General features: G+C 41.5%; 1 protein-coding gene across 3 annotated transcripts; it reads right to left on the bottom strand.

The window, feature by feature from the left end:
- Window positions 1-2,071: 2,071 nt before the first annotated feature.
- LOC126394584 (transforming acidic coiled-coil-containing protein 1-like) lies at window positions 2,072-27,495 on the bottom strand. Of its 3 annotated transcripts, none has more exons than XM_050051500.1 (13): window positions 27,191-27,495; window positions 16,537-16,622; window positions 11,400-11,829; window positions 9,726-9,780; window positions 9,543-9,624; window positions 8,229-8,281; window positions 6,586-6,720; window positions 6,377-6,453; window positions 6,199-6,242; window positions 5,710-5,870; window positions 5,259-5,365; window positions 5,059-5,179; window positions 2,072-3,989 (listed from the first exon to the last, which is right to left on the bottom strand). In XM_050051500.1, exons 1-13 carry the CDS (start codon window positions 27,253-27,255, stop codon window positions 3,921-3,923), a joined length of 1,485 nt encoding a protein of 494 aa, XP_049907457.1. In that variant the 5' UTR covers window positions 27,256-27,495; the 3' UTR covers window positions 2,072-3,920. The 3 variants fall into 3 exon arrangements, with proteins under 3 accessions (XP_049907457.1, XP_049907456.1, XP_049907455.1); XM_050051499.1 differs by lacking the exon at window positions 27,191-27,495 and adding an exon at window positions 18,288-18,836 and having other exon boundaries at window positions 6,586-6,717; XM_050051498.1 differs by lacking the exon at window positions 27,191-27,495 and adding an exon at window positions 18,288-18,835.
- Between the last annotated feature and the right edge of the window lie 356 nt (window positions 27,496-27,851).

The following is a 27,851-nucleotide window of genomic DNA, read 5'->3' as shown; positions in this document are numbered from 1 at the left end:
CAGCAGGACGGGGCTGGAGGCCAGAGCTCCTGCACTGCTGTGGTGACCGTGGCTGTGGCCCCGGTGGGGCCCGTTACAGTCGTCGCCAAAACAGCATTCCATCTTGGCTCCGGAGCCGGCGCCGTTAGCCTTTTCGCAAAATGCTTTGTACGAGCACGACTTCATCACAGTGTCTGTTGAGAAAGAGTGGGACGTAGAGAGGGACGTGTGACACCGACAGACGTGCACAATTTAATTGCTTTGAAGTGACTGAAGGTTGACCAGTTATGTTAGTTCAGTATGACGCTGTGAACTCGGTGAACTCCCTCCCACACTCTTCTTCTATTCATCCACACACACACACACACACACCACACACACACACACACACACACACACACACACACAAACACAACAGAAGCAGACAAAGTATTGACTCAGTAATGAAGACGCCATTTATCTACAAAGCATTCAGCCACTCTATATGACTGGTTCCAGCTTTATGGGTTTTAACACTGAGTTCAAACTTCTTCTTTGTCAATGGAAGCAGCACGAGCATGATTTTTAAGCTCTACTGACTTCCTTAAAATGCTTCCTCACAGAAGCAGTTGGTTGTCAGTGTCATGCTGACCTCTAGTGAGACTTAAACAATACTTTATTCAACCAAATCATACTTGTGTTGCATGTTTTCCTCGTGTGTTTGTAGGTGTGTGTTAACTCACTGGGTCCTGTGATGGTGGAGCAGGCGTCAGCGTACTGAGGGCAGGAGGTGGAGCCCTGTCGGTTGCAGTCGTCCTCATTGGACGCCACGCATTGGTGACATTTGAGGGCGTGGCCTTTGCAGACAGAGCAGGAGAGAACACCTGACTTGACACTTAGAATGTATGTTCACAGGAGCGTAAACATGCAGACAACCATGTTATTGATGGTCCATTCACCCCAGTATGCATCCATACACACACAGACACACACACAGGCACCCATTCGCTTACAGGTACAGGTTTAAATCTGTGACTGATTTATTGAGAAAATGCCCCAAATTGTGCAGACCTCAAGCTCAAACTGCTTTGCCACTGTGTAAATTAACAATCTGCAGCTACAGTCTGCTTTTAAGACACAAAAATCCTGGATCCTCCAGCAATTATTCTGCCAGCAGCTAATGAACTCAGTCCTCCCCCACTTTTGAAACCCCAGAATCCAGTGTTGATATCAGTGCGGTAGAAACTTACTGTGGCAGGCCAGAGAGATGAGCAGCAGCAGAGCCAGAGCAGTCTTCATGGCAGCTGGCCGACTGTGTCTTCCAGAGTCCAGAGCAAGAGTGGATGAGCTCAGAGGAGTGTGTGATGGACGGGACACCAGGGGGTTTGAGGCCAGGAAGGTGTCTGAGGGCATTAAGTTCTTATCCCTATAATCTCCATCTATGCTGCACAGCCAGCAGCCTCTGGTAATGGATTTAACAAGCTTTAATAGTGAGACACCGTTACAGCTCAGTGTTATGAACATGATTTTGAGGTCATTTTTTGAGTATCTATAATACTGTTTTTGTAACTACTGAGAAGTGTTCAAAGTGTGCATGTAGAGTGATGCTGAGGCTACACAATAACCTCAAGGTCACCTTGTCACTGCTTCAGCTGGGACATGTAGGAGTGTGTTTGTTTGAGTATGTTGGGAAGTAAACACTGTGCATCACTACCATTAATGAGGCTGAAGCTGAGGTCATGACACCAACGGCCTAGGTCTTGTTTCAGCATTTGGGGGGGGCTCATCTTCACTTAATTTCCTGCATTCTGGTAAATATTTATGCACCAATTAATGGTGGCAATGTGATGTTTCTTCCTGATACAACTGCGCATACTTGATTATTATTCTTTCCATTATATGGCAAATGCAACCTTCACGTTATGCAGTTGCCCACGGCCAAATGTGTTGAAGGGGGCTTGTCCTCTGCGTCCACCTATGACACGCCTACTGACAAACATAACAACACACACTGAGGATTCATACTTTTCTGCTTGAGTCTACACTAAAGGTAACAACTGTACAAAGAGCAACTGTAAAAAAGGGTTAAAAAAAAAACAAGAAAAACTTGAAGTAGAACAAATTATATTTATGTTTATTCAGGCAAACGTACACGCACTCACGCTGTTAGTCTTCAATGTGTCAACAGAGTGTGAGATCGCCATTTCTAATTTACAAATACATGTACAAACAATTATTCCAGAGAGGGGCTAAAGTGACAAAACATTACTTTGTGAAGCACAGACAAACCAGCTGAGTAACGAGAGGTAACGTGACATTAGAATGGCATTAAATGTAAACTGTGGCACATCATGTAGATTTACGTGGTGGTGAAGAGTCTGAGTATCATTATGGACATTTCAGCTTTTTCAATAGTGACTGACTCCTCAGAAATTAATATTAAAAACTGTAATGTACCAAATATTTCAGATTTTTAGTTTCATTTTTAGTTTTTTTCTTGTTTCACTTTCTTTTACTACATATATACTGATTTAAATCATAGTTATACCTTTCTTAAACATCAATGTTGCATCAGAACCAATGCTCAGATATCATATTGGCACCAGTTCTGAAGTATTTCCACTGATACCCAGTTACTAACTCACAGTCCCCAAACTCATCACAACACAACTAGTTTTACTGATGTGTTACGAAAACAATCTGCACTCTGAGAAACAAAGCTATGAAAATAATCATGCAAAGAAACAGATATATCTGTTGCTGAGTAAACCGGTGCAGTGCTGTAAATACAGGCATGAGAGCTCACATCTTCATTACACTAAAGCAACTTCTTACAATGCTGTCAAACTCTTAGTTTCCTTCATGGTAGGAGGTAAATGTGATTAGTGGACACTCAATCTGTGACACAGTGTTGGTTTAAAAAGAAAAATAATGTTGACATATTGCAACACTTGCTACTCTTATAATAGTTTTAAATATCTTCAACAAAAATAGAGTCATTTTGTTTAAAGTTTTCCAGTTGTTCAGGATTCTTGACACGGGATCATTTAGTGGTGGAGTTCATTTAAGTTTTCCATTTTAGCGACTTTATGGATCAGAGAAGATAATTCCACAAAGTTTATATAATCAAAGGAAAGTCTATGATTGTCAGGTTGTGTTACTTCTCTGTGACTGATAAACACTGTGTCCAGAATCCAGGTAAAGTAAATGCTGTGAATTATTTGCAGCACTAGTTTCACTGACATGTGGTCCAGGTTCTTTCTGTCTTCAGTGTCAATCCTGAACAAACCAAGGCCTCTGAGGACTACTGTATGTCCTCAAACAATCCTATATCCTTTCCTCCAGTTCTTGTGCAGCCTGATTTTAACCCTGACCTCATTCTGCCCCACACAATACCCCTGAGCTTTGCTCTTTCTGAGAAAAGTCCTTGTTTACTTTATAGAAAAATACATTTCACAGATTGTTGCTTTAACATAAAACAATCCTTGTCAAAGCCCGTCGAAATATTCTGTACGCCTAAATGTAACTCTAAAACAACCCCCGCCTGCATGATGTCATCCTGTTGGAGGAGCTGCTGGGAATTTAGATGTTAAGCTGATGGGAATTTAAGTTGAGTCACAAGCGGGTGTTTGCTCACTGGCATGATGGGCTGAAGCACAAGAGGTCCAGATGGCATCATGATGGGCAAAAATGCAAACAAAACAACGTGACCACATACAGTACATATAACACAGTCCGAGATTAAACTATAATTAGCATGTACAGAACCTTCTTGATTCAGGTCACAAGTAGTGCAATTTTAGTATATAGAAAGTTACTTTAGACATCTTTACATAGACAGTCTCTGTGACGCAAGGCTGGCAGAGGGTACGAGAGCTGCTTCTCGGCTGGGGGCATGCACAGGGCGTCGCTGTTAGGCAGGACCGCAGGGACGGCAGTGGCCGATTCATAGGGAGTGTCTCTCAGTCTATTTTTCCCATTTTGGCAATCAGCTCATCACAGATCTTGGTGAGTTCCTCTATTTCTTGATTCTATAACAACACAACAAAGGATAAATAAGTACAATTAATACACCTCTGTATGGTAAGATCCTGCACTAAAATACATCTTAAAAGTACAGTCACACATGAGTGACTGTAAGTGATTGACCATCGCTCGTTGAGGCGATATTAGGGCTGAATGTGGGCAGTGCTGGATTTGACACACACAGAAAGCTAGCTTGCTAGCTAATATTAGCTAGCTTGCTAATAAATACAGCGAAATATCATGTTATTCTTACATTCCATCGCTGTCTTACTTTCTGCCAGACAGCATCTCTCATGTGGCAGTCTGTATTTTTCACGGTCAATATCACAAAATATTGTCTTGCTGGATAAGGCAACAATCACTGTCTCCTCCACACGTCTTTGTTATTGATTGAGGTTGAGGCTACGACATCACCAGTCAAAGTTCACCAAAGTTTAACTCTACGCAACGCAAAGGTGCAAATTTGCTTTGCCACTGGAAGCAAATGTTTTATTCACCTCTTCATTTACAATGAATTGAAATGAACAAGAGGCATTTATTTGCCAATATTTATTTCCCGTATGTGTGACCGTGCCCCGAAGGTATTCTATGCAGGATTGTCAGTTACTGTTTGTAAACACTCTCGCCAGTGACAGTGAAAGTAAAAGCCAACCCCAGATTCACTCTTGTCTGGCGTTTCGCCTGGCTAGATGGGCGTTTTCTTGGCACTGTGTCTCTTGGATGCCTGCTGCTAACAGTCTGGCTGGCACCTGGTTGCTACCTTTTCATAAAGCCTGACCTCTCCTGAGTGCTGTGGAGGTACACGCCCAAGAATGTCTCGAACATGGAAAATAGGAAGAAATTAAGAAAACAGAGGGCAGAGTCTCTGCAGAAAATCCCAGTACCACACACGTCTAGTTGGTCATAAGTTATGATTGAGAATAATTACTTCTGCATAAGTCTGTACAATGTTTTTTAAGGAAGATTTTGCATCGTGTATCTGTAAACACAGGTTAAATATGTTGTATCGTGTATTTTTGCAAGTCTCATGTTTCATCTAGAATAAGGATGCAGAAAAATGAGAATGCTTGTTACCTTCTGCAGCAGCGCTTGCTCCAGAGACTCGTTCCTCATCTGCTCCTTCCTCAAACTGGCGGTCAACGCCATGTTCTCTGAGCTTGCCTTTGCACGCACCTGAGCGATCTCCTCATTGGCCCTGAGACATGGAGTAAGGTAAATTAACACCATCTCAAACCTATAAAAATATTTAATTTCTTATAACCGACTTGACATACTTGTCTAGTTTCTCCTCAGCGTGGACTTTAAGAGTCTGGTATCGCTGTTCCTCCTGCTTGACTCTGGCCAGATACTCCTGAGCACACTTCTTCAGCACCTCTTCATTCTGTGGGCGGAAACAAAAAACAACCACAGTGTCATTGCCGCTCTAAACCAGCTGCAGGCTCGAAATTTGGGGGTAAACATCTTTAATTGTGGGGTTTAATTCTGTGGCAGTTGTTGAGTGAGACAACAGTATGTTATTCATTAAGTGGTCACCTTCAGTGTAAACCCCTGCTGCTCTCACCTCTAGAAGACCACCGCCCCTAATCACAATCTACCGTCCATTCTGACCTTAATTCTCTTACAGCCCTCCAACTTGTGCAACTATCAGTTGCTCATCTCAGCACTTAAAAGTGACACTTTCCTTGAGCAACTGTCTAGACATGAACTTGTCCTATGACCCCTTACTTTTTTAAAGCCGTCCAGCGTGCTCTTCATATTTTCATAACGCCGAAACACGTCAGAGAGAGAGCGCTCCACTGAGTTCAGGTCTGCCAGGGCTGCGTCTTTCTCCATTGTCACAGCGTGCAAAGCCTTCTGGGCACTTGAGTTGTTGCGCTGCTCGTCCTCTGAGAGAAGCAAAGACGGAGGCATTATTGTGGAGTGCTAAATAACATACAGTCTTATAACAGTGATTACATTAACCACATAATCAAGGATATGTAAAAAAAATAAAGAGAAAAGACCTGAGTGAAATGTATGCTTTCTTAATTGCCACCTTATCTCTCCTGATACAAGACAATGTGGACCAATGTTACGGCGTCTAAGTCAGTGTAGCAGGACACTCACAGTACAAGATGACACAAACACACAGTGGCACTAAAATCACAACAGCAACCAGTGATTTGTATGGTTACATGAAAAACAGGAGCCTGTTCTTCTGACATTTCCACTCACCGATCATCTGAGCGATTGTCTTCTCATATTCTGCAACAATCTTCCTGTAAAGAGACAAAACAAATTTACTTAAATTTATGACAAACTGTGGACAGAATGTTTCAAGCTCACAGGACCCCCTTTGACATCAATCAGTGATGGTCATGAGTAAAAAGCATGCAGCAACATGTTTTCTAACCTCATCTCAGTGACTTCTTGTTTGCTGTCCTCAAACTTTTTCTTCCAGTCACTGGCTTCCACCTCCTTAGTGATGATCTGAAAAGAGATGTCTACTGTGTGAGCTTAATTGAGCATTCAAAATAAAAAACACTCTCACGATCTATTAAGGCGAACACAAACACACTAATGGCATATTTCACGTGGGATGAGTGTGATAAAAGTGTGTACCTCCTCTTTAATGAGGCTGAGAACGGCCTGTTTTTCTGCCTCACTGATGCAGATGGAATCCAGGACCTGACTTCCTGTTTTCTGCATCTCACTTCCCTCCGACTTCTTCTTCAGCTTGCATGGGTCATCGAACTGCTGAAGGGAGAGGGAAATCAGTTATGTTGACATTTGTTTTTTATTGTGCATTCAGTGTTATGTTGGGAGGTAAGCCCCATTAGGTATTTATGACTAAAACAGAAGTAGCACATTCAATTATACTGCCATAAAACTATACCTTTTACACAACCCCCCCCCTTTTCCTAGTGTTTCCTCATCACTGGTTTGTTGTTTAATATTGTGTCTTCTTATTTTTTCTTTCATTAGTTTAAAATGCATTTTCTGTGCTACAAATGATTTTTTCTAAGAAACCCATTATACTCTGGTGCTCAGGAAAGCCAATACAAGTGTTGTCATGTTACTAGCTATAGTTTATATCACCAGTTAGTTACAGTGTACCAATGAATGGGAGACACAAACATTTATTTCTGTAATAAACTGCAAATTATGACTCCATTCTCTCAAACTTCTCTCATTCTCATTTTTACCCCGTACCCCTCTTGCCTCTCAGTTTGCACACTTCAATCCTTCCTCTTCTACTCCCTGTCTCTCCTCTCTCATTTTGTCCTTCCCTGGATTATGACCGTCATATTCTAATCTCCTGGGTAATAATCTAAATCCATCTGTCACCTGAGTACATGAACATGGTGGCAGACACTAAGTACCTCCTGCTGTCAGCAGCACAGTGCGGTCATCATATCAGACAGACGATCAGACTGTAGCTTTAGATAACAACGCAGGTGGCTCCAAACACAAAACTGGCGGTCTATTAGATCTTAATGTCACAATACACTTTACTTGCACACAGGGTATCTGACACAATTTAATGCTTCTTAAGACATTTTCAGATAATTCCTCATCAAATTTAAGACTGAATCATCTTTTTCTTATTCAAGTACTGCAGGTAAGAACACAGGTAAGTAGTGTGTTTGGTCCCAAGCAGAGGTAGGTTTTTTAGGAATATGGTTATTACAGTGAGTTAGGATAATCTACGTTTTGTAAGTGCAAGTATAAAGACAATTTCAGTGGTAGGTCAGGTCAGAAATGTGGACTTTAATACAGAAGAACTTGACTCATTTTGAGAAAAAGAAATTAAAAGATGGATAAATCAAATTAAGAAAAATTGTGTGTGGCAATAGTGACTTCAGAAATTAAAATTTAAGACTGTTTAATGACTTTTAAGGCCGCGCCTGCACAGTTTTTCATATATTGTGTAACTCTCACCATTTCACATCAGATAAAAGTACAAAGAGCTGAACACAATGTCCCAATGTGACCAATACAATGACAAGTGAAATGTAATGCTGGGGCAAGTCTAGACTTGTTTTTATCTTCTCTGCAACTGATGGTGGGAGTTTAGTTTCACTGGTAAAAGAGTGCGTCACCCCCACTCAGTGGTCACTGATGGTATCACATAACAGTCGCTGTTGCTTCTTCCATGAAAAATGTCCTATACATGAGAGTGTTGGGCGATGAGGATAAATAAATAGCTCGTATGAGGGCCTGACACAGCACATGTAGGATGATCAATTGTGGTATTTACTTACCACAGAGCAGCAGTCAGAGTCCTCAGGTTTTGAATTCACATGGCAGTCTTGAACTGAAAGAAAGTGATACACATGTTAACAAGAATTTGGGGTGAGAGATGTTGTGGCTGGTAATGTAATATAGTTCATCATCATGGCCAGCAGGTGGCAGTACATTAGAACATTTTTCCCACTATTGACACCAGATGTGCTCATAGTCACTGAAAAAGAAATAAAAAATAAAATAAAATAAAAGTATTCTCAGTAGTATTCTCATGACTTATGCAACATTACCTTTTAAATGCACAGTTGCACGTTTTTAAGTCTTGCCTTGAAATAAACACCACTGGCAGTTTGCTTCCACTTTAGTGATGAATCAAAAGGAGCCATAATGACTTGTTTTACTTGGCTTGACATTTGTCGCAGCATTTTGTCTTCATCACTTCCTCTTGCAATGACAGATTTCTGTGAGAAAGGGTGTCGTATTTAACTGAAACTAAACCTAAAACTAAAACTAAGTGTGAAACGATATTTTAGTTCACTGAAATAAAAACTTAAAACTAGAATTTAGAAAAAAAAGAAGAGAAGACTGAAACGATCTTGTGTATTTACACTACTAACTAAAGAAAATAAAAATATACATAAGAAGTCTTCAGTTTTAGTCTATGTCAGTTTAGTCAAATTTGTAAACACATCAAGCATGAGAAGGCTTTGATGCATTTGTTCATTGAGACTAGGATGTCAACATGACTGCTATGTATTGTAATACGTATTCTGAACTTCTGAAATCTTGCCCCTGACAAACACCCCCCATGTAAAAATATATACCTTTTGAAATCACAGGCTACTGCACCTGATTCAGTGATGTACTCTTATGTAACACCTGTAACAGTGTGTGCGGCCTGCTCAGATCAGATCAGAACAGCCAGTAACTAAAGCTGTCTCACAAGCAGCCTGAAGGCACCTGCTGCTGTGTGATCGTTCAATCTGAATGTGTTTTTTCACACCAAAACAACAGAGCAAACAGACTACACTGCTGCTCTAAACAAATGTACCATCACAGTGCTCATGACCTACACAGTCACAAGCTTCAATGATAAATGATGCGTAAAGTAAATGATTAATGTGTGTGTCTATAACAGTGAGGTAAAGATGACCTTCTCACTGTTCAGTATCGATTGAGGAAAGCTGAAGAATGCTTTCTAACATCCAGTTATCTGATCTCTGCACAGTAGAGCCCCTCACTGATAACTGAACTATTCACTACTGTATCAGTGTGAGCTGTAACTGGGTGGCGCAACATTAAAATCAATCTTCATTGATCCGTTTACTCACTGCTTTGGTCCTTGTCTGGTTTGACACCGACACTGCTCGCCAACTTCTCCTCGTCTGTGGCGTGGTCTCCATGATGGTCATCCTGTAATAACAGCAAATATAATCAACTACACTGACTGTATGAAGCTTTTTAAATGCTAATCGCACCACATGATAGGAAGCAGAAACATTATGTGCTCTTACCTGTCCGCTGAAGTCCTTTTGCATCAGCTGGTTCTGCTTTGCTTTACAGGAGTTCCTGAGGATAAAGGTTCAATAACAACATCAGTGTCAACACCAACCTGTTCATATCTCTGCACATGTGTGTACATGTGGGCAGGCGTGATGATGAGAGGAGGAAGCAGGAGAGACAGAAAGCCTTACAGCCAGACCTCATTGCTCTGCTCTGTGTGTGCGCTGTGTTCACATGCTCTGCTAAAAGTGCTGGATTAAGCGGGGGAGAAAAAGTAGATTAATGAAGGATTGTTTCCAAATTGAAATAAGAGCAAGAACAGTTGCTCAGAGCATTAGAGGGAATTACACTAACACACTCTCTCCTCTACTTCCTAAATCTACTCCTACTGCTTTTTTTCACCTTCACTTTGTGATTGAAGGACAATTTGGGTCAAGTGGAGGACCTGGACTTGGACTTACATTTAAGAACAGCAAGGGGACTGAGGTTACAAACACACACACGTCTGTACACACAGATATACAGTACTTACAACAGAACACAGAGGAAATGGACTTGCTCAGCAGTCCTGATGCCACACAGAGAGAAGGGAAACAGAATGACAGGTTTGGAAGGAAAAAGGAAGGGAAGACACAGGAGAGGACGGGACAGGGATGCAGGGTTATTATAGTTTAGTAAATTAAAAAAACAAGACTGAGCGTTAACATGTGAGAGTTTTCATTAAACTACAAATTAAAATCTTGCTGAAAACAAAATATTGAAATCAAAGTGAAATTAAAATATCCCAAAAATCCTTAGCCAACTTAAGTAATATGATAAAAGATAAATTGGCAATAAAAGTATTTTCCTGGCTCTTCCTTTAAACTCTTTTATGAGATAAGGAGGGTGTTTGGAATAAACAGGAAGTTGACTGTATAATTGCCTGCATGATGCAACTCATCGCATATGTAATTCAAAGGCCCTGTTTCTGTACAAGTATTGTGTTTCCCATGTCAAACCACTCATTCAGCTTGAAAAAAAATCAACAAACTAAATAACATCATTTGAACCAACTTCTAATAGCATATCTGATCATCTGTGCACACAAAGAGACCAGGGATTACAATATATACTGTAATAGAGATGTGAATTGTGATTCTTCTTTGGCAGGAAACTAACAGACATACACCACAAGAGGGCAACGTTTGACACTTTAATGTCTCTTTACCTTTCAAACTTCATTTTCTGTCAGCAAACTCAAAATGGTTCTTAAAAATACTTCATCCAACTATGGACACTGAAAATTGACCTAAATCTGCATCTGAAAGCAAATTAAAAACAAATCATCCTGAAAACTGAACTAAAAGATAAAGTGAACTGAAATTATTAAATAAAATGATAACTTAAAGCAATAACAAAACTATAATAAACCATAATAATGCTGATGAGAAATGAATGGATGTGAAGGAGAGAAACAACAGTTGATAGAATTTTTGAGGATACGCTACAAGCAACCACAGCTGGTTAAAATGGGAACACTTTGGTCCCTTCAGGTAGCCTACATTGGGCACAGCAGAGATTCACTTTTGTTCCCCACGACCATTAGAGAAAGAACATTGTTCTGCTAGAAAACCTATTGAATCACATTAGTTCAGCTACTGACTGATGGCTGAAGAAGCCTGTGGATATGTTTGTGTTTTACTCACGTGATAATTGCGCCGTTGCTCTCACAGGTCAGTTTTGTGTTTGGTGAGTTGGAGTTCATGTTGCCATTAAGCAAGTCAGGATCCACACAAATGTCATGACTGGGGATCAAGTTTGAATCCGGGCTGGAGTCAGACGTCACCGGAGCCTCGTCGTCCACCTCTGAGGGATCGGGCTTGTTTAGTGGGGAGAGGACGGACAGTGTTGGCGGCCTGAGGGCTTGAGGCAGAGGGCTGGATGGTGAGAGGCCCTCTCCAGGGCTGGATTTGCTGCTGCTGAGGGTCAGGTTGAGGTTCTGGTCCAAACCAAAGCTGCGGTCGTTAGGTAAGCAGCCAGTGAGGTTGTTCAGGGAATCAACGTCTTGGGATGAAACTGGGCTGACATCCTGGTTGGAGTTCTTGTCCAGAATGTGCTTTGTAACATCAGGAAGAACTGTGAAGAGGGAAGAAAAGAAACAAAACTAAGTTATAAAGGACCTTGTAAAAAAACAGAATATCACAAAGTGCCTCTTAATAAAAAATGAGGCAACAGACACGTAATACAGACTTAGAAGGAACAGAAAGAGTAGAAACAACATGAATAGAAATAACTACAAACTAAAGAGGTGGATCTTTTGAAGTTGTTTTATAAAGGTGTCCACAAATCACAACCTCAAAGACAATGTCCCCTTGTTTTGAGTCTGTGGTAGGTATCTGATGTAGGCTGGTGCCTGACCCTTAAGAGCTGTAAAGGTCATCACAAGAATCTTGAATTCAAATCTGAGTACGAGTGTAAAGAAATAAACACTGGTGCAAAATAAGACCTTTTAGAGGGACCAACTGAAAACAATCCAGGGATGTTTTGCTTCTGAAGGTGAAATGGGACTTAAAATAGTTGCACCAAGAGGAAAACAATCAAGTCTCACTTATGACACAATGGAGCTGAGTGTTGCAATGTTTTTTGGCAAGAAAAAAACAGTTTGAATGAAACACTTAAAGGGATACTTTGCAGCCTTAAATGTCTTCAGAAACATAATTTAGTGCAGTTTGGCTTTATTATGAGAATTAGTGAACAAGAACAGAGTCCATACTGTTTTATTATTATATTTTTTTTATTATATATTTATTGTAAAACGGGCTGAAAATACTGGGATCAAACTGTAAAACTAGGCAGTGCTGATCAAATATGAGCCATGATTCTGTTACTGCGTCATCTATTTCTCACCTGAAATATTTTCAGAAACATATGCATATTAGCTTACTGTTAAACTGTAATTTGAGATTGTTTGTACAGTCTGCCTCCATTTTGTGTTTTTTTTTTCAGATGAGCAACTCGCATTATGTCACCCACTAGCGGGAGCATTTATTGATCTGTTGCAGCACACTGAGAGGTTTCTACCTCTTGAGCAAAAGCAAATGCTACAGCCCTTTTTCTCTGTTTTTTTTTTTCTGGTCATGAGGCACCAATTTCAATGTTTGCTATCTAGGGTCTGCAAAAAATGTTGTTGCACATTCCCGATCTGTCGTTAGCTTGTTTACTATATTACGTAAATGTCACTGTTACAATAAAAGTCCCGCTGAACCCCATACAAACTTTAAAGCTTTATTTCGGAAAAAAAAATCATTGAATATTCATACCGAATAGCCAAATCTGATTCAACTGCCATAATTCTGAGTCGGGTACTGTAGGGCTCTGTAAAACAAATGGAGGGCTGCAGATTTGGGTGATAATTTTCTCTGGGTTCATCACTATGAGTGATCCCTTTTTATATTGGCACCTTGTTTTCACATTGTCAATTGTTAACATTAAAATATTGACTACAGATGCTTTAAGACAACAGGAGGGTTAAAGGGAATGAATAATTCAATATCATCTGCATATCTGTGACAGGAGCTACCTTTTGAAATGACTTACTATCTGGTCAAGGAAAGTTTATACACACAGTATATATACAAGAGGATCCAGGACAGAACCTTGGTGCACACCACAATACAGAGTTTCAGATGAGGACATATTTACCAACAGCAACAGAGAAACTCGTGTCAGAAAGGCAGAAGGAGAAACACTGCAGGGCTGACCCAGAGGGAAGCAGATCTTAATTCTTCCTTCAACATCTCTTTCCCAAAACATTAAAACATCCCCCATCCTATCGCTACTTAATGATTTAATCTGTCACTCAGACATATAAACTTCAAATGACAGCCTCTCCTTCTCCTGTTAGAGCACTTAAAATGGCTGCAGGCTTCCTTTCAGAGCACTTCACATCCTGTGTCCTCACATATCCCATTAACAGCTAGCTAACCACCACAGCAGCGGGCCGGTCCCCGTTGAGTCACACTGCTGCTGAAACACAGGACTCTCTGTTACTGAAAAATACCCCACTCATACTGTAAAACTCACACAACTACACAGAACAATAAAACTGAAATAAACTCCTCTATATTTCTTCTCCACTTGCACACACCATGAATGAAGTCATTGTGGTTTCACCTTGGGCGGGTAACAGCTTCTCGCATCGTTTGTCATGACTGAAGGCTGATGATTTGACTTATTACATCATGCATTCAATTAATGCAAGTTTATGTAAGCTTCTGCTGAAAATATGGGTACTTTCAGAACACACACACACACACACACAAACACGCCCTTTGGAGAAAGGGAACAGATGTAGAGGAACCGCACCCAGTCATGCAGAGTACACACCACCACGTGGCCTAGCAACTAAAACAACATCAGGCTTTATTGCAGTTTCACAACTCTACGAAAAAGCGGAAAAGGAGACAGAAAAGGAAGTGGTTGAGAGAGAGACAGACAGTATTCAGGTAGACACAAAAGCTGTCTAAGGTTTCAGCTACGTCCTGGTTCAACAGTATATACAGTTTGAATGTGGCGTGTGGCTGTTCCCATGAAAAGACTGTGATTCCACCCTGAGCCATCTAATTATAGTGAACCAGAATATTGGTTTCACCACACAGCCGATCTTTTATTCATGAAACTAACCCAGATTTTGCACAGAGCATGTGACTGGTTTAGCATGAAAGGGAGACTGTTATTGTCTGCAAACTAGACTCAATAATAAACACATTAATCTCTCTCTAATTATCTGGCACAGCGTCCCATATGCTGTGGTCCAAACAGGTCTAATTTCAACTAGCTGAGCCATCCAAAACATGCAGACCAAATTTATCCTGTGTAGTACATGTCAAAATTAATCACTTAAATGAAAATTGATGAAGATGGAGGAGAGGAATTTGCAGACATCAGTGATATGATAGCATTTGTTTCAGCACAGAAGATGTACTCCAGACTATCTATTACCATGGTAATGTGTGGTACACGAGTGTGTGTGGGTGAAAAGAGGACAGAGGGAGGAGAGGGATGAGGAGGGGGCTGTGGATTGGACAGCAGCAGGCTTCTCTGGCAGCTTCAAACAGACTGTATTCATCCACTACCCATTTATCAGCCAATTTAATAGTCTGGGCCTTACAGGAGCGAGTGCATTTACACCTAAAGGTCCAGTGTGGAGGACTTCGGAGGATATATTGGCAGAAATGGAATATAATATTCATAACTATGTTTTCATTAGTTTATAATTATCTGAAAATAAGAAACGATGAGGTGGGGTTTTTTGCCTTGGCATAAGCTGTTTATATCTACATATGGAGCTGGTCTCTGCTATGAATTCTGCCATGTTTCTAAGGTCAGGTAAGATAGGGTCGTTAACGTTTTCGCATTGGCCACCATAGTTCTCCTACACGCATATGGGGAAAGCTCAGTTGGTTGCAATCTACCACTAAATCCCACACACTAGATCTTCAACTTTCATACACACTGACTACTGATCTAAGATTTGTGTGATCAGCAGAAGCAGGCAAGTTGACTCTGCAGCTGACACAGTGGACATAAGAACAACATAGTGACACAAAGGAACAGTGCACATACAGTAATGTAGTCTCAAGACATTAGTGTCATTATGCTGATATTAAAGCTTCAGTTCACACAAAATACCTGACCCTAAGCCTAATCTCAAAGCCAAATATCTCAAAAACTGCACAAGTATCGTTATGAGCAGGTATGACTGGAGGTCAGTGAGAAAATACTTTTGTTTGTAATTTGCATGAACCAACACTTTAACGTAAGCCTGCCAAAGTCTGCTTGATTGCTTTACAGTGTGAAGGACTTGGAGCTTTTTTGCATCAGTGGAATGGCACAAAGTTCGATGAGGACAATCACTTCCAACCTGTTGATAATCATCACAGTTTTAGAACAAACGACGTCCATGGGCAGAAAGGTACTGATTTAAAATACTGATAATACCACGGTAAGATGCATGTGGTAAACATTTCACAGCGGGCACCTTCACACTTTCGCTACCCAGTATTCTTTGAAATGTTTTAATACTATTGCTGATAGGGCTGCCCCCTAATTGCTGACCAAAGGTTAATGACCAGAAATGTCATTAGTAGGCATGATCTCACTGGTCACTTAGTCGCTGGAAAAAAACAAAAACAAAATGTGAAACTCTATTAGGAGCTGCGCCTGGTCAAAATAAATCAAATCCTATATGACTGGACCATGTGGGAGTTCAATTTGAAAGGACAGACACAGGAAGTAGCCAAACTCAGCAGTCAGACAGGAGTCATGTTAATTAACAGGGCTGGTACCTGCGGTAATTCCACAGCCTAGTTAATAACATGTCGGGCTGGAAATCCAAAGTGTGGGATCATTTTAAGAAGATAAAGGATGAACCCAAGGTGATCTGTAAACGCTGCAGGCAAACATTTGCATTTCTGACATTCCTCGACCTCAAACATAATGTAAAATGTAAGAAGCTACATGCCCATTAGCCACTTAGCACAATCATTACTGCTTTGCCGACAGCGTCATTAACAGGCGGCTCGCTCAGTGTGTGACGTGCATTTGTAGATAAAGTATAGGCCTATATTAATGAAGGTTCATTAGTACAGGTTTAGTATTTCTCTGTAATGTAGCACAGTGTTAACAATGTTACTGATACTATTCTTTCTCACACCTAGAACTCAAACCATTGTGTTGCTGACACTGAGCCACGCCTGAGAATATAAAATTTCATTGTTAAGGTGTGACAAAGTTCAACCAGTATTAGAGCGCTTGGTTAGCTGAACAGCTGAGCCATCTCACCTTTGTGGTTGTCCAGTTGGCTCAGCAGCTTCACCACACCTGGAGATTCTGCCTCTGGAGTCTCAAAGGTCCCCTCCGAGTCTGAACTGTGGAGAGGAAGAGAGAGGAAGAGCTTAACAAAACATTCATTCAAAAAAAGATAGACAAAGATAGAAACATACAAAGAGATGGCCAGAGAGAGGTCGGAGCCTCAACTATGTGTGTTGCAAGTTATCTGGCACTAAACATCAAATATTCAGTTTGTCACTGAAAATACGTATAAGCTGACAAATATGATGCATAAAACAAAATGATCATGAACAGACTGAGAGCATGTGATGAAAAAAATCCCATTGCCTGGTTTAAAGCTAAAGGAACAGCAGTCTTCTGTCTTTGAGAACAATGAAGCATTGAAAATGTTCACCAGTCTAAACTACATATATACACAGCTACTAAACGATGTAAATATAACAGTGAACGCCTCGACTGTGTGTTGCAGTGTGAGAGCCTTTCTAACAAATAAGTATTGGCTTTCTAACATCAATCTTCTGTTTTCTTAAGGTGACATAAAAACAACAGATTTCAGAGTTCAAAGCAGTTCAAAATAAACAAGCTGCTTTTATTTTAAAGGAAGTCGCAGGAAGGGAGAGGAGAGGAAGTGAAGTCCTGCAAGGCCACCTGCATCCTTTGCCCCTCAAAAAGGACACACTGTGTCCCATCACACGTACACACACACACATACACACAAAACACACAGTCTTTTGGTCTGCTGTGTCAGCTGCCTAGACACCCAGCCCAAATTTATTTTCAAACTGTGGAGACACAAAAAGGAAGGGAGAGACAGGGAGAGCGAGAATTTGTGTGGTTTTGTGTGTGTGTGCCCGTCCGTTCCCAGCCACTTAAACACACATCAAAACGTCCGTGCTCTAATGAAAAACAGCACGAGAGGGAGCAGAGCTCTCAGTGCCAATACCCGACCACACTCCATCTCTGATACCAGTTCACACAAACACATTCACACACTCTGGAGCCAGAGCTAATCCTAATATACATACCCACCCCCTCCACTATGCACACACATACATACACACACACACTGCATCACGTCCCAGTGATGGCCCCAGCGGCCGCAATTTTGGATGGTTACTTAGAAACTAGAAATGGACAGAGAAAGAATCAAAAGCTTTGGAAACTGTGGCTTTTTTCCCTTCCCCCAACTTCTAGCAACTGTTCCCCAACTGCCAAACAGCCTACACACACACACACACACACACACATACACACACTCAGACACATAAAAACAAGCCTAGACAGTCATATCCTCAGTGTTTGGTGCCTCATTAAGAAACAGGATGGCGCACACAAAGCGGGGACACACAAAACACCAGTTTGTGTGTCTGTATTTTGACTGAGAATCTGTTTTTAGCCAGTGACAGCATGACCCAGCCTCTGTGGGATCCACAGCATAGGAAAGAATCTGAGATTATACCACAGCATCAGTCAGTTTGTGTGTGTGTGTGTGTGTGTGTGTGTGTGTTGCTCTCTTTGTGTGTATATATCCACCACCTGTCAGTATGACTCAGGGGAATCTGCAGTCGTCACACAAACACAATCAATCTAGTGCTGTTTAAACTGAAGCAAGTAGAGGCAATCACTACTTCCTTATTAGATATTCTCTGGTTTTACATCTCACACAGATCCAATTATAAACCAGCTCCCTTTCTTCACTCTCTCGCACAGCACACACAAACACTGTGGCCTAGCCCTCTTACTTGTCCTCTTCGCCATCCTTGGATCTGGGCTGCCCCTCGTCCCCCGCAACCCCAGTCACTGCTGACCATGTCCATTTGGCCCACTGGACCGGAGACAACCAGGACATCCCTGTACCACGACGAGTCTTGAACCTGCTGCCACCTCAAAGATTTAATGGTAAACTTCCTCTTCCTCTGGATTTGTTTAGATTGTCACGGCTGTCAGTCAGTCCACAGTCCTTTCTGCTCTAAAAAGGAGACTCTTAAAAAGGAGCTGTCGATCTGTCTTCTTGCCTCTCTCCCTTCTAACGTCAGCTTCTACCCCTCTTGCTTTCTATATGGCTTGCTCACTTCCTCCTCTTGCTCAGCCGCTCTGCTTTCCCATCCTGCTCTTCTGCTCTGTTGGCGCTCGTGAGAGGAAAACGTGTCTCACGCTGCTGCTGCTGTTTCTGTTGCTGCTTTGCTCTCCACAGCACTGACTCACACTGTGCAGATTACTGGAGCATCAGTAGTCACTCCTCTCTCTGCTCCCCTCCCCTCCCCTCTCTGTCTGGGTGGACGATCAGCTGGTGAACAGATATCGGCTCGCCCTGCTCCTGCATGTTTGCTAACTCGTTCTCAGGAGTTGGCCTCCCCCTCTCCCTGCGATTCTTTCAGGGTTTGCCAATTGTGAGGGAAGAGAGGGGGGGGGGGAGAGGCAATGCTTCCTGTTTTAAGAGGCAAAGAAGCGTCTGGTTTCTCAGGGGCAGACAGACTACCAGACGTTTGTGTCTTTAAGAGAGAGGAGATGAAAAAAAGAGCAGGGGAGGACATGATAAGGCAAAGAGTTCATTTTAAAAATGTAAGGAGATGAGTTTGTATTGGATTTACGGCTCATAGCATATCCTGAACTCATAACATTGCAACATCCTAACTTTCTGAAAATCTTCCCTCCGTAAAACCCATCTCACTGAAATTACACCCTCTATAATTACCCACAACTATAAAGCAAATTAAGTAAAGCCCTAAAGATCAACATATGACTCGCTGGCATGTATGGGCGGCCAAAAACTGAGTTTGAAAGGTAATTTGAGCTGTTAATGGTTTGTTTACTTGGCAGCTCCCAGCAGAGACCATGTGACTGTGACACAAAGCTTTGCAGAAAAAGAGCAATTATGCCTGTTGTCCCTGAGTGAATAAAGGAAGACGTGGAAAGAAGTGATGTGTTTTTTAACAAGGACAAAGAATGTTCCTTGTATGATTACTGTAATACACCAGGAATTTCTCACTTTAATACCTTGAAAAATATTGATATTTAATACCATTTTCGATACCACTGGAAAAAAAAAAAAAAAAAAGATAAATATAACAAGGCTATAACATGACAACGATGACTATTCTTTCCTTGGTTAGCAGAGAACAGCAAAATGCCAGTGGTAAACATTAAAGGGATACTTTGCAATTTTTAACCAGCTTTGTATCACAACAAAGTTAGTAGATATGTAAATGAACTGTAGTCAACTGCTCTCCATGAAACCAGTGCCTAGATCTCCCTGCTGCCCTCTGAGTGAAACTCTGCCCGATGACACAAATTATGCAAAACGCGTCACCCGGTGGAGTTTTGCTGGCTTTCCTGGGCTGTTGCTCGTAATACAAGCTATACTTCCGAATTTTGGTATTGCCTAGAAGCATATCAAGAGACAGACCTGCACCTTTCTCTCTCAAACTTGGACCAAAATCCGATCAAACAGTAAAACAAGGCAGAGCTGATCAAATATAAATCAAGATTGTATTATCGCACTGCCTATCACTCACATAAAATTACTTTAGAAACATATTTTAGTGCCCTGCTTAGCTGTTGTAGCAAGAGTTTGTGAACAGGAAGTGGACGGCATACTGCTTTCTGCTTTGTGAAAATGGAGGCTGGAAAAACTGAGATCGAACGATAAAACTAAGCAGCGCTGATCAAATTTAAACCAATTTTCTGTTACTGTGCTGCCTTACTCTTGCCTCAAATTTTCTCAGAAACATGTAGCTTACTATTTCACTGTCATATGAGATTATTTGTTACCAGCAGGTCGCTATTGTGTCAATCGGATGAGTTCACATTGCAACACCTACCAGCAGTAGCATTTATTGGCCCGATGCGACACAGTGCATTGTGTTAGTTGTAGGTTGTTTACATCTTGAGCAAAAGCATATGCCACAGTCCTTTTTCTGCGTTTTCTCGGGTCACGTAGCACCAATGTAAAAAGTATTTGCATCTTTCTACAACACAGACAGCCAAGTTTTATGAAAAGAACATTTTTCAAGCAATGAAATACTTCTTTAACAAAAGGATAGTGAGATACTGGTGTATTGATACTGCAGAAAATGAGAATTAAAACCATTTCAGATATTCAGAATCAATATGTATTGATACATCCATATCCACACAAACAGATACAATCTGAACTGTAACTTTGACCGTTAATTCCATGATGTGTGACCAAACCTACAGAGGATCTATTGTTCACTGAAAACATCCAGGCCAGACAGCAAACAAATCAATACGCCAAACCTAGATTCAGCGGTAATGGTGCAACTACCCTTCAGACTGACAGAAAAGTCATTTGGATGAGAGCTCTGATCGGTGCTCACACGCATGTTCACTCACACAGCCTCCGAGGCTGTTCATGGATGGCTTACATAACTCTAAGTCCAGGCTTTCGCATTTATACATCTCTCTTTCTCTCACACACACAAACACATCTAGGCCAAATGAGATGGGTTCTTTGAAAAAACGTGGACCATGACTAATCTGATAAAAGGAGGATGGTTTAGCCACTGTGAAAAAGGTGAGCAGGGAGAGAAAAGAGGAGCAGCCGAGATGCTTTCCTTGTTATTTGTACTTTTAGGTTCCTCTCCTGCTGTTTACTGCTCACATGTGGCAGACATGAAAAGAAAGACAGAAGCTCTAACGCTGATGACACTGAGCTGGTCCACAGGAGACAGGCAGGCAGGCGGATAGATAACCCCATGCACGAACACACTCAAAAATAATGTCACACACTGGTGAACACAGAGAATGAGTCTCTGTCCAATCCTGTGATAGCTGGACTGAAAAATGGAGCAAATTAGAGGCACGGCAGATGGAAAACAGCATTAATTAAAAATGAAGAGTGAGAGACGGAGAGAAAACAAGGATGAGAATATAGGATGTGAGCGCTTCAGCAGGATGGGAACCTGAAATGCTCTCTGTTGTTGTTTGTAAACATTCCTGACATTGTCTCCTTTCTCTGTACTACTTAGTTTACTTATCTCTCAGTCAGTGCAGCTGAGAGGACAAACCTGTCTGTCTTGCAGTGGACACATTCTGCCGAAAGCAAACTAAAACCCCTCAAGCAAGAGACATCCTGTGCTGCACAAACTCTTTACAACACCTTAAAGTTGTAAACTCATCTCTGGACATACAACAACACACAGAAAACACACGTCTTTAGGCAGAGAGGGAGACAACATGCAGAAGTGGGAATATCCCTGACTCCCTCCCTGGCAGAGACCACAGACAGAGAAGAAGGAAAACACAGAGAGGGAAAAAGAATCAGCTCTTATGTAATACCCTGAAACCACAAATAGCACACAGTGCAACAGTGGCAAACCCACACACAGTGCATCCATATGTGATCTAAAGCTGCAGGAGTGGACATATTACACCATACACACACCATCCCTGCTATTCGGTGTGTCTGTCATCGGTTAATCCAGCAGGAATGCACATCCTTGATCATCAATTATATTTTGACTGATGGCAGCATGTGTGGTTATGAGCTAAGAATAAATCAGAAATGATAAACATGCCTGTGAGCCGCAACAGAGGTGGTGTGATACTGAATGAGATAACTAGTTATGTGTGTGTGCGCACACTGAGAGGGAATTAGAGAAGCTTCTCAATTATCACAGACTGTTTATCTCTGTGCTCAATCCCCTTTATGATGACAGAAGGTCACCAATCTGACATTTTGTATAGGTCTGCTGGAACATATTTCAGGAGTCGAATATAAATCAAATAACTGAAATATTTATACTAATCTAAGGCTGAAATTACTATTCAAATGTATATGTTTTTTTTTTTTTTAGTTTTCATTCTTTTTCAAAAAACACTTGTTATATTTTACATATAATAGGTAGGAGTGTCCCAAATACCATTTTACAGTCTTCAAAGCATCAGTGTAATTATCCTCTAATATTCGAAGCTTTGATGGGGAATAGTAATCAATCATATATACTAATAAACCACCTGCACCTGAGCCGACTTTAGGATTTAGCCCCGCTATGCAGGTGTGAGAGAAAGAGAGTAATAGGGGGGGGGGGGGGGGGGGGGCGGGGGTGGAAGGTGGACTATTGCAAACAAAGTTTCAATCTGTCAGATATAAATAATTCAGAGCACTGCGAGTCAGACCCCATCACTAGATACAAAAGCAAGTGCTTCACTACAGTTTGCAGCAGAGAATAATCATCCGCAGTTCGTCTAACCTGTTTCCTTTTCCTCATCGGACTACCAATTAAACGCCTGAAGCAGGGGTCCATGACTGCACTGACAACACTGGCCTCATTTGTGTCTGACATTTGCCATCTCCTTCCTTCTGATTTGGACGTCGATTACCTTGACAACAATTGAAGCTTTGTAGAATTTGAGTCACCCTAATAATATGTATATAGAACATTTATTATAAATGTGTTGGCTAACGATAGCGAATCTCAACCTTCTCGCCTCGGCCTACCCACATGTGAAAATGAAGTGCTTTTGTCACGTCTTATGAACAATACAGTTTTGAATCACAATGTCACATTTCAAATGCTTATGTTAACCTCGAAAATTACAATATCAGAAATGGTAGAGAGCGATGCACCAATGGAGGCTATCACTCCTGACAATTTAAGAAGTAATGTGAGATTGAAAATGTCCAAAGTTGACAAGTTAGTATTACTTTTCTTGTGCCTAAGCCTAATTATTACTTAGCCAGAAAGCTACCACCTGTCAGTAATTCCAGATGTTTGTTGATAATGTTGTAATGCTCTCTAGTGGACAGAACGTATAACAACCACACACTGATAAGCATATATTCAGTGTACAAGTACATGAAAATATTACTTATAGGCTAAATTTGAGCATTACTTATGCAATGATAACCTAATGGTTGGATTTGTATGGACATTATTACTGAGCACAGTCAAGCCCCCAGGAGAGTGAGACTATTTAGATGTTTAAAATCCTCACAGTCTTCCTTATGAGCACCATCGTGAAGACAAATTTTACATTTATATGCCAGCACAGTTAAGAATAACAGAGTCATCAGTATGTTGTTTGTCCAACATTTTCATATTGCGGCATGTAATTGCAGCTTCCACTCTTTTAATTTTAGACTTGCTCACTAACCATATTTCAATTACTAGTTACATACAAAGACAGTAGAATGCGGTCTGTAAATGTCTCTACTTTGATCAACATTTACACAGCGCAAATGTCAAACAGCAAACTTGCAATGTAATAAACATGTCAGTGTCAGTATTTACAACATCAGTGCTCCTCCTGGTCATGTGTTTAAACTCGAATAGCTGTTAAGGAAGCATAACAGCCCAGCTGACGTAGGTTATTATAGGATAGTGTAAAAAAACAAGTCCCTCTATTCCAAAACTGAGTGCAATACACATCAGAGCTGTGATCCTCTCTGACTGAAATTATTCAGGGATTGTATATGCAATATTTTTGAACTTCAACTTTGAACGCTACAATCTCTACATTAGACCTTTAAAATGAACAACTGTATGTCATTATTTTTGAAGTGAAAGCATCCATTTTGCCATGCAATAGCTTGACTAAGTGACAACCTGCCAGATGAGTGTTTTCTGTGATGGCAACATAGGTATCTGGTGAAAAAGGGGTCTTTATGTTGTCAGTTAGGCATCTGCACTGGAGGACGAATCAGTCTAACAATGTCATACTTGATAGTGGCTTCTTTTATATTTCACTAAGTTACTCCTATTTATAGCAAACAAGCTTTTGTGGAGAGGATACAGCTGAAAAACAGACGGTTAGAGGATGAGTCAGTATGGTTTGGTTTCAATAGAAAGCAGTACAAAAGATATTTATAATAAAAGGAAGTCTGAAGTGGATAATGTTCCGGCGCATGCTCTGCTGCGACTACACAGTCTGCCATTTAAAAGTATGTGACCATGTGAATGTAAGGAAATGTGGGGATACGAGTACAGGCAGAAATATATGAGTGTATGACCATATGTCAACTGATTGTTTTGCAGTGGTCTTCCATGTCAGACATGAACATGAGTGCAAATGTAAAAAAAAAAAAAAATAGTCCCTCCAGTAATGGACAGATGGATAGACCTACTGACTGACTGTCTAACAGTATCTAAACTGAACAGAATAATATTGCTGGATCATACTTGTTGGCTTGTTCTGTGATATGGCTCCATCTGGTGGTCATTATTAGACTCTCACCCAGATTCTCCACATTAATAAAGCAAAACATAAAACACAAAAGCATCAAATTCAGCCAGGATGAAAGAGTGAAGAAGACAAAAGGAGCTTAGGGAAGAACAGGTGAGAGAGAGAAAGCGGGAGAGATACATAACCGGTCTGGCGTCACCTTTGGGATCTTAAACAGAGTTGACAGGATCTCGGGTTTCACCATGGCAACCACTTGGGAAAGGGTCTCAAGTGTATTATACTATGAAAACATGCATATAGACACCATGCACACACAGACAGAAGGCAGCACTGCTGATGATATTTACTTTATACCGTAGATTTTTATACTGTGATGCAGCTCAGCATTATCCAGACCACAGCAGGCTCTGAGAGATTAAATATACAGAGACAGAGATGCTCCAGAGTCTTTGATAGGCTTCTCAGAAGCACAGCTGCTTCTACATCCCTGACTTCTCTGCATCTTTAATAGAGAACACCCAATTAGTTGCAATCAGAGCAGTACACGAGCACAGGATGAACAGAGTTAGACTGAATGGAGCCACAGCACTCACAGTGCTACTAGAACATTTTAACTGATACAGGCATGATAAAACAAAAGAGGAGAAAGAATGAGGGAGAAAGAGAGGAGGGGTTCACCCGAGAGGAGTCATGTTCATACACCAGCTGAGCTATTGTTCCTGACTGTAACAGGGACACAAGAGCACACAATTCCCAGACAATAGTGCATGTACATTGTACACACATGCACGCACAGGGCAGGGAGATAACACACCCCCTACTGTTCTACTTTATGGTGTTTCCATTCATTTTCTTTGCTTGTTAAATCAATTACAACTAGATTTAATCTCCCTTTAAAATAGCATATAAAACTGCTTTCATTTCACTATAATGTATCAACATCATCTACAACAATACAGGGCAAGTGAGGGTTTTCAGGCATCATTGTCAACATGATTCAGCAGTGAGTTTCACTTTCATCCTGGCAAGCGTAGTCAGTGCAAGCTTATGCATAATTAAAATGTACATCTTCACATTTTGTGCCTGTCTCTTCATGTATTCACAATGTGTGTGTCTCTCTATAGACGAGCAAAGTTTTCAGCTTGGCCTGAATTCATACCACTGCAGCGAGAAATGAGCTCCAAATGCAGGTCAGCCTCTTCCCAAATGAGGGACTGTGAGGATGTTCAGGGGTTTTGGAGAACAGGAAGTCAACTGTACATCTAAGACTGCTCCAGTTAGGACATAAAACGGATGATTAAGCCAACTAAAATTAGATCAGAAGCTGAAAGCTGAGATCCCACGGCACTCCTTTGCTTCCCAGTGTTCCCACAGGGAGGACCGCAACCCCCACCTACCCTAACACAAACACAGATGCAGAGGACTACAGTATGCTTTTGTGATCAGTGAGATTAAAACGAAGAACACTGAAATAACAATGAGCATTGCTTTAACATGGCTTGTCTCAGTGTCAGTCTCTCTGTGCGCTTACATCCTTCTCTTTCTGTCATTTGCTGTGTTTCCCTGCCATCTCTAAAACATCTGCTTCAGTACATCGCGCCACTGCTTCTCATATATATAACCGCTGTGAACACAGTGACATTTAAGAAAAGACTGTCTGAATATGCCTATACATTTACGCATGTTGAAAGTGTTCCGCTTCAAGGGGCTTTATAGGAGCTTTATAGCATCACAGGGATCAGCTGGGAGGACAAAGTGAAAGGACTCACTCTCTGTTACAAAGGATTAAAGGAAAAAAAAAAGAGGAAGCATGGCGCTTAAGTGCTTTTAAGCCCTGACGAATGCCTCAGCTTTCTCTTTATTTTGATGTAAAGCTCAAGACAGCTGCGGTTCATGCATCACACAGCACTTTAAGGATGTCAAACACACTGCATGAACAGAACAGGAAGCTGTGCTACCTGCTTGGACAGAAATAAACAGTAGCCAACCCCTTGTACGATTAAAATACCACTTAAGAATTAAGGTCACAGCTGCATAATTAATAGCAAAACCAATGTCACTTGGAGTTGGCTTCGATGCTGCTTTAATTTCAGGAGCATGGTCAGCTCATGCTCATCAAATTAGCCGCTCTACTAATGTCATCAGCCGCACCACTCTGGCTCTTCCCCCTTTTCTTAGATTTGAATACCAAAATAGCATTCAAAATAGCATGACAGGAGAGGAGGCTGAGTGTGGTGCAGTCTGACTTGCTTTCAGTCCAGCAACCATGACTCTACAGGAAGCATCAAGGTCTCAGCATTGCCCTTCAACCCCTCATCTCCAACTCCTCTTCCCCTCCCCGATACAGAAGCATCAAGTTTACATACGGCAGACAACACAAGTACCAAAGGGCGAAATTGATCTGCTGTCCTTGACCAAGTGCACCCACTCTGCCTGTCCGAGTTTCCTTTCCTTATCAAGAACTTGCACACACAAACAACAAAGCATCTCATCTTACATGCTGCTCTTCTTCCGAGGAGAGCTGACGGAGCCCTTCCTGCTCTGGCTGAGGGAGCCCCCCATGGCAACAGCCGAGTCTGTGTTTGTTTCAGGTTTATCACAGATGCTCCGAATACGTCCCTCCACTTCTCCTGCAAAGGTTCACCTCTGCCTCTCCTCCACGCAGCCTGGCTCAATGTCAGAGGCGCACAAAGCACTGCTTCTCATGACTGACTTGTTATTATTTAACAAGCCAGCCTCTCCTGTCCTCGTCCTTTCTCTTCCACTGTTGATGCTGTACAGTCTATACTCAGGAGTACTACTGATCACACACGAAATGCTGACAGTCCCGCCTCCTCACTCTGCTTCTCCTCAACCCCCCATATCTCTCTCTCTCTCACACACACACACACACACACACACACAAGGGGCAGATTACATTCACTTGTCAGGCAGGCAGTGCATAGCTTTTAGAAAAAGAAAGACAGAGAGGTGGTGTGTGTGTGTGTGTGTGTGTGACGGGGTTGGTTTAAAGCCCACTAAGTCCAAGGAGTTGGAGGGGGTAGATGGAGTGTGTGTGTGTGTGTGTCAGCGTGTCATGGGGGTATCTGGCAGGGTTGAGAGTATTGTTCAAGCGTGAAAGAGTCTCTTCTATTGTTAGTCAGCTGAATACCAGATCT

Source organism: Epinephelus moara, chromosome 8, assembly GCF_006386435.1.
Source record: "Epinephelus moara isolate mb chromosome 8, YSFRI_EMoa_1.0, whole genome shotgun sequence".
Taxonomy (NCBI): Eukaryota; Metazoa; Chordata; class Actinopteri; order Perciformes; family Serranidae; genus Epinephelus; species Epinephelus moara.
Note: the sequence above shows the minus strand (reverse complement) of the source record. Positions and strands in the feature narration are given on the sequence as shown.